General features: G+C 43.5%; 1 protein-coding gene across 1 annotated transcript; it reads right to left on the bottom strand.

Moving 5' to 3' along the window:
* Positions 1–9547: 9547 nt before the first annotated feature.
* Positions 9548–10477, bottom strand: LOC133282173 (olfactory receptor 8I2-like; the record flags this gene model as incomplete). Its single annotated transcript, XM_061478247.1, has 1 exon — positions 9548–10477. A coding segment is annotated over exon 1 (930 nt), but the record flags the coding sequence as incomplete, so codon positions are not given.
* Between the last annotated feature and the right edge of the window lie 2107 nt (positions 10478–12584).

Raw genomic sequence — 12584 nt, 5'->3', positions numbered from 1 at the left:
TTTGGCTGCTTTTATTCTTATTCATGCATATTATAAGCCAGGCTGGGCTTTAAATAGTCTTGTCTAAAGAATTTACTCAATTCCATAATATTCCTTCAACCACTGAAGTTTCAGTTACTAAATGAAAAAAAAAACACTTTCTAAAATGTTATTTCAGATAGCTTGAATAGTTATTTTATAATGTCTATACATGAGTACTAAATATTTTCTCTCTAACTGATCAAAATCTTGATAAAAAAATTAAATTCCACCAGTGTAAAATGTACAAAAGTGCAAACATGTGTAAGAAAATGAACATTGGTTCTAAGGAATATGATTACATCCATTCTTTATATCCCTACACACACACACTCTCTGAGAAAGATGGGAAAATGTGATACAGACGAAAGCTAAGGAATAACAACAATAAAACTACGTATTTTTCAAAATAGCAATACTGTAATATAAAGCTTGAACCCTTTTCCCTCCCAAAGATAAGCAAAACTTTTAGAAGTAAAGCAATTCGGAAGCATTCCTGAATATCAATGCTACCGCAATTCCAAAATTTGGTCAATAAAATTAACAGCCATCCTTTGAATGGAATATCACACCTCTAAATGAGTTCAAGCTGGTGGTGGTATTGTCCAGTGGAATGCGAGATTTACATTTCACAGCTCCTTACCAAAGTAATGAATGAATCTGTTCTCATAAACAAAGAATCCCAGTTTCATGTTATTTCAATGGCTCTCCAACAGTGTGTGCCTCCACAAAGAAAAATATTTATCATGTTTGTGCTCAGCTCCAATTCTAAATGGGACCATAATAAAAGGACACCATAAAACCCATTTTCACAGCTGAGTTTGCAATTTAATGAACAGATGCAAACAACACTCTTTGGAGATCAACAGTTGAAAAATAAATTAAATAGAAGACTCCCTACATTACAATGGGAACAATTGGAATGGCCTCCAGCAATATGTAGTAGAGTCACAAGGCTCGTGTCCTTGGACTGTTCACAGGCATCAACCTTTGAAGTATGTTATCATGACATCAATGCAAATCAGTCAGATGATTTCAAGGAAAAAGCTAGTTTCTTTCTTTACATGACCCTAAATATTAAATAATTACTCTGCAAACACCAAATATTTTCAAACATATTATACTTGCACCGAGTTGTCATTATGTATTTCCTAAGCCATTGCATTCCTTACTCTCCTTTACTTTCCAAAAAATGTCATCACATTCTTTTTTCAATGCAAATATTATAATTCAATTTAAAAACTTCAGATCTTAGAAATAACAGTTTGACACTGTTGTTTCATACAGAGTTTTCCAAAGTGTACACTGGTAGTTTTTGGGGGTTTCAGTGAAGTCAGTGAGAAATTTCCCCTCAACATAATTTAGAATAGTTAATCTGAGTTCTTAAGAGTCAACCTTTTAAACAGTATACTAAACCAAAGGGTGATTTTGCATATTACATGGTTGCAATTGTATTTTAATTTGAGTCTTAGATGACATGCATTAGGTTATTGTCAGTAGCCAGAGATTTCACAAGAACACAGTAATTCACCAATTATACCTACTTTTCTCAGCAAATTTGTGTCTTGGTATTACTCAGAGTACAACAATACTACATTAGATCAATAGCAAGAGTGGAAGAGAGAGGGTAGAATCTAGATTTGCAAGGAAATTTTAACATGCTTTTTCTGGATCACAATTAGACTACATGATTGTTGATCTTTGAATATGCTTATAGATCATTAATTCTGTGAAGTGGTAACTGGTAAGAATCAGTTATGTGCTCAGGAATATTACCTCTTGAGGTGACCAAAGGTAATAGACTAACACAATTGAATTTCTATAGTAAAACAACTAAACCCCACACTATTAAAGCTGTCAGAAATCTATGCCATGACCTGAAGAGCTTAAATTGCAATATTGGGGTCAGGTAAAAAAAAAACAAACAACAAAACAATTTGGTCTTCACTCTTCTATGGCTGGCACAGCCTTCCCCATTGCTACTAGCCCAAAATGAGATTAATTTTTTAGATTTTAATATTGCTTAGGCAAAGTTCTTAAATCTTAGAAGTCTTCTCATTTTGTAGGATCTGGCTTAATAGTTATTTCAGTATCTAGTATGCTAGTACAAAAAAAGTTATTAACACCCCTCTCACACTCCCCCTACTCTCTCACTCCCATAAAATAAGCTCCCCAGTAAAAGCAAATTTTAATGAAAAAAGACTGTACTTCAAAACTCTGACCTGGCCAGTTGCCCAAGCAAGGACTCTGCCTAACAACAGACTAAATATAGTATCAAGAAAGAAGAAACTATCTGGGGTTAAAATACATTGTTTGTCCTTGCAGATTCTTTGGATTAATTAAGAATTCATTTGGCCTTTTCATCTGTCATGAGAATCCTCTGATTACATGTATGATTATATTTTGATGGAAGTAGTATAATAACTAAACTGAGCAATAAAAGCTTCAAGGGAAGTATCTTCACCAGTATCTTCACCTGGAAAACATCAGAGGGTTTGAGGGGACTCCTGCTCTCTAGGATAGAACATACTGAGAATCCCAGCATAATTTGTCACAATAAGCTTTACAGAACGACTAGAAAGGTAGAAAACACAGTGATATGTGAAACATTTTCAAACTGCCTACGTCACAAGCTTTATCTGTGCGTTTTTGATCTGGATAAATGAGTTGAACTTTGAAAGTGAAATGGGGAAATACCTTTCCCACAGCAGACTCCCCCACTCATCTAGATGGTACTGCTTTGATTTCAAACCAGTTGTTAATAAAATTAATTTTTAGTCTTGAGATTCTACATGTGCATTTTCAGGTCCACTTTTAATTTCTATTCTTAAAGGGACCTTAGAACCACAGCTTTCTTAGAGTATAGTAAAATTCTGCATGTTATGTGAACATGCACATTGTTTGTGAAATATGTGCTACTTCATGAGTGTATGAATTAAAGTTTATGTAAAGGTGTCACAGAAAATGAGCTAATTGGTGCTCCTCTGAAGTGCTAGTTAGAGTAATTTTTATCAAGATACTCTAATGTATAAAGTGCAATTTTAAAAAGTGATTTAAGAATGTGTACTTTAATGCCTCAGTAATCAAGAATCAGCTCAGAAAATAATGATCACTTTTATGGTAGCACACTTCATAGAGCTCTAATCCCATCAGATGGTATTTTAAACACTGAAAGTAATGTCAATTTCTCCCCAAAGTTATTTCACATTGCTTTTTAATTAAAATATGACTTAAAATAATGGGCCCTGAACAGAAAGCTTTAATGCTGGTAAGCATCCCTTCTGTAAAGTCAGGTGGTCAGCTGAGCACACCACACACTGCATTGTTAAAAGTCTTCTCGGAATACAAAGTCAGGTAGCAAATTGCTTCTCAGGTGATTATGCAGGCTCTGCTCCAAAGTCCACTTACATGAATAGGAGCATTTCCATTTATTTTAACAGGCTTTGGCTCAGGTTCCAAGAAATGCGTTCTTTCACTTACATTCCAAGTTAGCACAATTCCACTTAATTACTAAACATTGGAGACCTAACTGGACATTTATATATAATAAAGTTTCCAGTTCTTGGAAAGCAAATATTGATACCTTTCTTTTTTTTTTTTTCCCCAAGTGTAATTAGTGCTCATAGCAGATGTGATATCAACAGTTTGAAAGTCTGTATTTTGATGCTGGAATGTTGCACTCAGGCTTGCTGGAGTTGATGGTTGATTTTCTCATCAATAACAGCATGAGGAAGGATACTTAACCATACCTGAGTTCTTGAGATTTTTCATTTGTTTTCATTGTGCAAGTCTATTATTGTCAAAATGTGAGGTTTTATCAGACAAATTCAACCTACCGTTTGATGCATGTTGTATGTCAAATCCACAAATTACATGACTCTGATACAAGCTGAGTCTCTACTGAGATATATACGGACATTTACAGATCTTAGAGCTACCACTTCAGTCACAAGCAGAGCAATCAATATCTGTATCAGGCATACTACAAAGGGAAACCATGGCCAAATGTTTGAGGTTTCATATGATTTTTTTTAGCTATGATTTTTTTAAAGTGTTCACTTTAACAATCATACATCTTAGTATTTCCAACAGTTGTTTGTAAAACATTTCACACATGAAGAATAAACATGATTTTGATGCAAAATTACTCTTATTCTAAATCTAATTTGACCTTCACAAGCTTTTGCAGATTCTTCATATACTAAAACTGAAGCGGAAAGCAAGATTTAATAAAGATGTCATCAACTACCCCATCACTTCCTTAGTTTTGAGGTCACTTTATGCAGGACTAATATGTAGCAGAAAAAAGAACCTAATCTGAATGTGGAATACTAGCTGATAATGATTCTGGAAGACTGACATCCTGCCCCCTTCCCTTCCTCCTTCCTGTGTGTTCAATCTATTTTGATGACAAATTGAAGACACCTTTTTACTCCTGAATTTTCTTCACGTTATGGAGTTTCCTTCTGTCTCAGGTTTGTTATATCAACTTTCTATGAAGGGTTTGCCAGAAAACAAACAGGAAAAAAAAACCAGTATCACATTCAAAGAACTTGCCCTAAATATTTAGCAGTTTCTAGCTGTTAGCTGAAGCCTTTTTCGTGCAAGAGATTGTTGTTGGAGACAGACTTACACTGTAAACTGGACAAACTTGTTATTCTGAGACAGCAGCAATTCCCCAAATATTTCCTAACCCAAGATGAACAGACGAGCTATTTATAGCTTTTCACACATGCACAAAACCTAATTCTCATCTCAGTCGGTATGAAAAGTCTAATGCTTTTAGTGACAGAGAATTTGATCATTCATGAGTTGCAAACACAGTGTTAATTGTAGAAACGGTTGGGCTGATTCAAAGGAAGTTCACAGTATCAATATCAGTATAAAACTGAGGTCATAATTTGACTCCTTCACTGTAATAAGGATGGTAAACCCTTTACCAAAAAACCTTATTAAAGTAAACCTTAGAATTGAGAAATATTCATAGCAATAAAATGTAATAATGCAACTGCCTTAAGGATTGTATGCTTTATGCTCAACAATAATAACCCCACTTTCCATCATTTGCATTGGTCATTAAACATAAAGCTAAAAGCAAAAGGCAAAAATCAAATTCCTTAGGATTCATTTTCTTTCTCTACTGCTGGATTCATCAAGTAATCATTTGTCCTGGGTTCAGCAGTAGCAGTCATTTTTCTCCTCCTTGGTAGCTGGTGCAGTGCAGTGTTTTGACTTTCGGCTCGGGAACAGAGCTGATAACAAGGATGTTTTGGTTTGGCCAAGGACTTTGTGAGCCTCATGCTCTGCCAGGGAGGAGGGGAAGCCGGGAGGAAGCAGACACAGGACACCTGACCCAAACTGACCAAAGAGCTATTCCATACCACAGCATGTCATGCCCAGGATGTAACTGGGAGTTAGCCGGAAGGGCCGGGAGGCTGCAGGGTTGGAAGAGGGTCGGTGCTTGGTCGGGCTTGGTGGGCGAGTTATCGGTTGGCTGGTGGTGAGGTGTTGTATTCTCTTCCCTTGTTATTTCCTTTATCATTATTGGTGTTAGCAGTAGTGATTTGTGTTATACCTTAGTTACTAAACTGTTCTTATCTCAACCTGTGGGAGTTGCATTCTTTTCGATTCTCCTCTCCGTCCCTCCGGGAGCAGGGGGAGGGAAAGAAGGGGGGGGAGTAAGTGAACGAGTTACCTGACTGGGTTTAAACCACGACAGTTCTTTTTTGGCGCCCAACGTGGGGCACGCAGGGTTGAGATAACGACAGATCTGACCGGATTAATAGTCACTCATCACAATGCTGATTTATTGGCTCTCAGAGTTGTTCTTGTTGATCTCACAGCTTCAGAATGTTGTAACTTACGTAGAGCCGGTATTTGCTGTGTTAGTGTTTATCAAGTGTGGGGCCTGGGCTAAGGTTCTCGTCTCACTGTGCTTTATGGCAATGGCTTGTAATACGGGTGGGCTCCAGCAGCAGGGCGGGACGGACGTGGCCGTGGACTTGTACCTGGCAGTCCGGCTGCTCTTCACCGTCCTGGCCCTCGCCCTACTCTCCATCTTCGTGAGGCCGCGGGGAGCCAAGCCCCACGACGGCCGAGAGCATCCCCCGGAAGCCGCCCGCCGAGCCCCAGGAGGATGCAGGATACCACGCAGCATTTCCCAGCAGGCAGAGGAGGAAGAGCTGGACTCAGGAAAAGAGAAGCTGGTTGTGGGAGAGCCGGCAAGCACAGCAGCTACACCAGCCCCAGTGACAAGTACAGCAGCATTGTTTGAGAGTTCTGAAGGTTTTGAATGGCCTTTGGGTATCCTCGGGACCTGCCTGCTGATTGTGGTGGGGATCCGCATGTTGGCACACACACAGACTGTGTTCTACCCACAACCATTTTGTCTGATCTCAGAAGTTAAGCAGAGTCAGGTTTGGGTCTTATCTGGGGTTAGACAACAATATAGGGGGACCAAGAAGTTTTCTCCAAGGAAGGACAGTCATGAGTGGCAGGGTGTGTGGGACAGTATGGGCAAGTATCTAGTCCACTGGGCCCCTCCAGTGCTTTGGAAGCATCGGAGATGGAAGGCAGCTGTATGGAGTCCCCAGCAACAAGCTGAAGAAACTGCTGAAGGGGACAGTGAATTATTTTGAGCCTGGTGGGCCCATGGAACTTCAGGCCATCAGAGCAGAGATGCAACATAGAGATGGACTCATGATCGAGGGGTGGACTTAGCAATGGACACTATTGCCCAGGTTATTCACGAGTGTGAACACTGCACACAGCCTCTCCTGCTCTGACTGTTACAAGAGATGGAGCCTGACATCATGGACCAGATGGACTCAGCAGCTTTATAGGGACTGGTCCATGCACTAAGATAAGAGTATATTGAAAATGGGGGATCTGAGCATGACGTGAATGGTATGGAATAAGGGGTGGATAATGTCCTGGGTTCAGCAGTAGCAGTCATGTTTCTCCTTCTTGGTAGCTGGTGCAGTGTTGTGTTTTGACTTTCAGCTCGGGAACAGAGCTGATAGAGATGTTTTGGTTTGGCCAAAGACTTTGTGAGCCTCATGCTCTGCCAGGGAGGAGGGGAAGCTGGGAGGAAGCAGAGACAGGACACCTGACCCAAACTGACCAAAGAGGTATTCCATACCACAGCATGTCATGGCCAGGATGTAACTGGGAGTTAGCCGGAAGGGCTGGGAGACTGCAGGGTTGGAGGAGGTATCGGTCAGAGCTTGGTCGGGCTAGGGGGGGCGAGTTATTGGTCGGCTGGTGGTGAGGTGTTGTATTCTCTTCCTTGTTATTTCCTTTATCATTATTATCATTGGTGGTAGCAGTAGTGATTTGTGTTATACCTTAGTTACTAAACTGTTCTTAGCTCAACCCTGGGAGTTGCATTCTTTTCGATTCTCCTCTCCGTCCCTCTGGGAGTAGGGGGAGGGAAAGAAGGGGGGGAGTGAGTGAACGAGTTATCTGACTGGGTTTAAACCACGACAGTCCCTCACCTCCAATAAAATTCCTCACTCTTACCTGTGAGTTCTTTCGGCCTGGGAACAGCACTGATAGCACTGACGTTTTTAGTTACTGCTCACATGTTTAGACTGACCAAGGACTTTGTGAGCCTCATGCTCTGCCAGGGAGGAGGGGAAGCCAGGAGGAAGCAGAGACAGGACACCTGACCCAAACTGACCAAAGAGGTATTCCATACCACAGCACGTCATGCCCAGGATGTAACTGAGAGTTACCTGGAAGGGCTGGGGTTGCGGGGTTGGACGAGGTATTGGTTGGTGCATGGTTGGACTGGGGGGGTGGAGGAGTTATCAGTCAGTGGGTGATGAGGTTTTGTATTCTCTTCCCTTGTTATTTGCTTTATTATTATTGGTGGTGTTTTGTGTTATACATTAGTTACTAAAACATTCTTATCTCAACCAGTGGGAGTTCCATTCTTCTGATTTTCTTCCCCATCCCTCTGAGAGCAGGGGGAGGGCAAGGGGGGGGGGGTGCGGTGCGTGTGTGTGTGAGAGAGAGACTGTGTGCCTGGGTTTAAACCCAGTTTTCAATGTCAATCTGTTTTTCTGCTGGAAGGCACCAGACTGACAGTCCAGGAGATGCACTGCAGGAGCGTAGAACAGGATTTCTGAGTGGTTTTGAATGTCTTCCTTCCCCATGGGGTACTGGGCTAAAACCAAGGCTTGAGACGTGGGAAGATCAATATAACAGAGGGAGAAATAACTCTCAATCAATTTTGGAAACAAGAAAAATATGTAATTCAAAGATTATTGAAAAGAACTACATGAAGGCAAAAAAAGCCACTAAGAATACGTGGGTGCGCTTGTGCAGGGTGAATAATGCAGCTTGAAGTCCCAGATACAGTCAGCTGGTTATTGCACTTGCTCCATCAGCTTCATCAGGGGACCCAGGCCAGCAGCACCTTGGCTGTTCAGGGGTGAGGAAGACCCCAGATCCTCTCTCCCTCCAGCACTAAGGCTCTTTGTACCCCTGCTTAAATTCACAGCAGAGCAGAGGCTCAGATAAGACTTGTCCCCATTTAGCATAAGGGCTTTGTTGACCAACAGACTGTCAGAGATTTATTTCACAGAATCCCAGCCTGGTTTGTGTTGGAAGGGTCTTTAAAGCTCGTCCAGATCCAATCCCCCTCCAACGGGCAGGGACACCTTCCGCTAGAGCAGCTTGCTCCGAGCCCTGTGTCCAACCTGGCCTTGAACACTGCCAGGGATGGGGCAGCCACAGCTTCTCTGGCCACCCTGTGCCAGTGCCTCAGCACCCTCACAGGGAACAGCTTCTGCCTAAGAGCTCATCTCAGTCTCCCTTCTGGCAGGCTCAAGCCATTCTCCTTGGCCTGTCCCTACAGGCCCTTGTCCAAAGCTCCTCCCCAGGCTTCTTGTAGCCCCTTTAGGTACTGGAAGCTTCTCTGAGGTCTCCACACAGCTTCTCTTCTCCAGGATGAACAGACCCAATATTATCAGCCTGGCTCCGTATGGGAGGTGCTCCAGCCCCTGACCATCCTCGTTGCCTCCCCTGTACTTGCTTCAGCAGCTCCGTGACCTCCTTGTGTTGCAGACGCCAGAGCTGTATCAAATCCTCTTGACCTTCCCGCAGTTCATCATTGAGAAAATGCTTATCAAGCAGGCAATGGAGACAGTGGTCAGTGCCTTATGTGAAGTCTGAGCCTCCTTTTTGTGGGCTCTACTTTCATTTAGCACAATAAAGACACAAAAAACCAAGGTGGTGTCTCAGGGCTGCTATTGAGGAGCTGATACTTATTTGGATGAAATATTGAATTCTCAGGCATCACTTAAAACCACCTGAGGCTCTTTGAAGAGAACCATTTGTTGTGCAGGTTCTCCATACCCTGCACTTGCTTTGTGATCTCCTTAACTGTAATAATGACCAATAGGGACCAATAATAACAAATAATGGCCAGTAATTACCAAATCCATGACCACCTGTTTCTTCCTTACCTCCACAGTACTGAAGAGCTCCAAATGTGCTTTCAAACCCTGCATAGATGTGGCAGCAGCTTTCGCTCCCACAGCCTCCTCAGAGCCCCCTTCACCTCCTTGTTCCTCAGGCTGTAGATGAGGGGGTTGAGGGTTGGGGTGAGGATGGAGTAAAACAGCGACACCAGCTTTGCCTGATCCCATGAGGATGCCTCATGAGGCTGGACGTAGGTGAGGATCCCGGGTGCATAGAAGATGGTGATGGCAGCCAAGTGGGAGGCGCAGGTAGAGAAGACCTTCAGCCTCCTCGTGGCCAAAGGGATCTGCAGGACGGTGTGGAGGATGTAGGTGTAGGACACCAGGATCATCAGGAGAGAGACCATGGCAATAAACACAGTGCTGTAAACCTGCAAGACCTCATTTGTGCTTGTGTCTGAGCAGGAGAGCTGCAGGAGGGTGGGCAGCTCACAGAAGAAGTGGTTGATGCTCCTGGCCTGACAGAAGGACAACCTCCCTGCCAGCGTGATGTGCACCAGGGAGGTGAGGAACCCGATGCTGTACACCAGCACCATCATGCCATAGCAACGTGCCCTGGTCACGGTAGTGGTGTAGAGCAGGGGCTTGCACACAGCTGTGTATCGGTCATAAGCCATTACCCCATAGAGAAAGCTCTCACAGATAGCCAGAGCCAGGAAAATATACATCTGGGCAAAGCAACCCCAAAAGGAGATGTGGCTTCTCCCCAGCAGGAAGGTCTCCAGAGCTTTTGGGATGATAGCAGAGGAAAGGCAAAAATCCATGCAGGATAAGTGGCTCAGGAAGAAGTACATGGGGATGTGGAGGTGGGGGTCAGTGTTGATCAGCAGGATCATCGTCAGGTTCCCCAGCACCATGAAAACATAGAGGGATAAGAAGACTGTGAAGATGGTGGTTTGTAGCTCTGGGGCATCAGAGAAACCCAAGAGGATGAAGCCGGAGGGAACCGTGAGGTTTCCTGTATCCGTCATTTGAACAAGTTGATGGATTTGGATTGAAAAGAATCAGTGAAATACACCCCTAGAAGAGAAATAATGTGGAAGTTTAGTTGGAATATAATCCATAAAGTAAATGCAATGGAAAATGGTGTATTTGTAATGCTGTATTTCTGTGTGCAGCCCAAGATCTGAAGTCAGAGAAGTGAAGGAGCTCATTACAAAACCTGAAATTAAAAGAGAATAATTCCACCATGATTGATATACACTTCACTAATGATACACAGGGAAACATCATGTCTATCAAAGTATAATACAATAAAATCTAATAAATACATCTCAGAATGTGGAAAACAGAAAAGATTTTGTATTTTCTTCACTGATTTCTGGGAATTTTAAGGATTTTTTTTCTCCTTTTTGTATTTTTCAGAGTGGATCAGTGCTCTTCTGTAGCTTCTTTACTTGTGCTGCATTGTTTTCATCACAACACAAAGCCATGTACTTGAAATTTGCTTTTGGTTCTAAGTTTATCTGCTTTTGAGGGACCCTCACCCTGAATAAGGTTAAGGGAAAGCAGTGGTCTTGGCTCCAGCAGAGCTCTGCTGTGATTGCAGTGAGCTTCCTACGACCAACCCAAATATCCACCTAAGGGTTTAAAATACAAAATACACCAAATATAAAGGAAAATTTTAAGGCTTTAGCTTGGATATTCTCATGCTAAAATATCGCTAAATCTGTTGTAGATGGGGTCAGGAGTGCTGGTGTTTTTGAAGCAAACCTACTAGGCATACTAGGACACTTTTATTCACACCATGGGTTATCATGGGATGCTTTGGGTTGATGGGACCTTAAAGCTCACCCAGATCCAAACCCTCCCACGGGCAGGGACCCCTTCCACTAGAGCAGCTTGATCCAAGCCCCTGTGTCCAACCTGCCCTTGAACACTGCCAGGGATGGGGCAGCCTCAGCTTCTCTGGGCACCCTGTGCCAGCGCCTCAGCACCCTCACAGTAAAACACTTCTTCCTTTTCTCCAAACTGAATTTTCCTGTTTCAGTTTAAACCCATCACCCCTTGCCCTATCGCTACGGTCCCTGAAGAAGAGTGAAATTCAACATGCCATCAAGCATGTGAGAGGCAGCATGACCAGGGTCAAACTGGACCCACCACCCATCAAACCCTTTTGTACCTGCTTGGTTAAAGAGGAAGGTGGTGGTGGATGCAGTGCCTGCAGCTCATCCTGGAGTCCATGCAATGGGTTGAAGGAGAGATGCTTGGGAGCAGGATGCTCCAGGCTGGCTGTTGCAGGGGCTTTATCTCACAGGAGGCATTACCTCAGAGGCTTGTGTTGTGCAAACTGTTCTCCCAAAGGACCCTCTTCCATCAGATAATTAGTTTGACTTGATCAGCAAAACAACCTCTCAATTCCTCTCTCCCCAAACTCCTTCTGGCTGCATCAGCACCTCCAAGACCAGTTCTCCTGCAGAGACCTACCCAGGAAGACAGGCCCAGGACAGTTTGCTTTGTATTTCCCCATCTATCACATACCTCTTCCTTTCAGTGTTTCCCTGAAGAAGCCCTTTACTTCCACAGGGATCATCTAATATTGCATTGAAGGGAGCTGAAAACAAGCACAACAAAGCATCCTCTCTGTGGATGGTTTGTGCTGGTCCTGGGGAGCCCTTTCCAGGGGACCCAGGCCAGCAGCACCCTGGCTGTTCAGGTGGAAGCAGGACCCCAGATCCTCCCACCTAACAGCACTCAGGCCCTTTACACCCCTACTTAAATTTGCAGCAGAGCAGATGCTCAGACATGACTTCTCCCCATTTAGCACAAGGGCTTTGTTGACCAACAGACTGTCAGAGCTTTATTTCTTAGAATCACGGCCTGTTTTGGGTAGGAAGGGAGCTTAAAGGTCATCCAGTTCCAACCCTTGCCACGGGCATGGACACCTTCCACTAGAGTAGCTTGCTCCAAGCCCGTGTGTCCAACCTGGCCTTGAACACTGCCAGGGATGGGGCAGCCACAGCTTCTCTGGGCACCCTATGCCAGCGCCTCTGCACCCTCACAGGGAAGAGCTTCTGCCTAAGAGCTCATCTCAGTCTCCCCTCTGGGAGGTTAAAGCCATTCCCCTTGGCCTGTCCC

This window comes from Pezoporus flaviventris, unplaced genomic scaffold (assembly GCF_033815535.1).
Source record: "Pezoporus flaviventris isolate CSIRO_AGI_PZ_B2104156 unplaced genomic scaffold, CSIRO_AGI_Pfla_v1 ptg000116l, whole genome shotgun sequence".
In the NCBI taxonomy this organism is placed as follows: domain Eukaryota; kingdom Metazoa; phylum Chordata; class Aves; order Psittaciformes; family Psittacidae; genus Pezoporus; species Pezoporus flaviventris.
The sequence above is the reverse complement of the archived record's forward strand: the minus strand, read 5'-3'. Positions and strand labels throughout refer to the sequence as shown.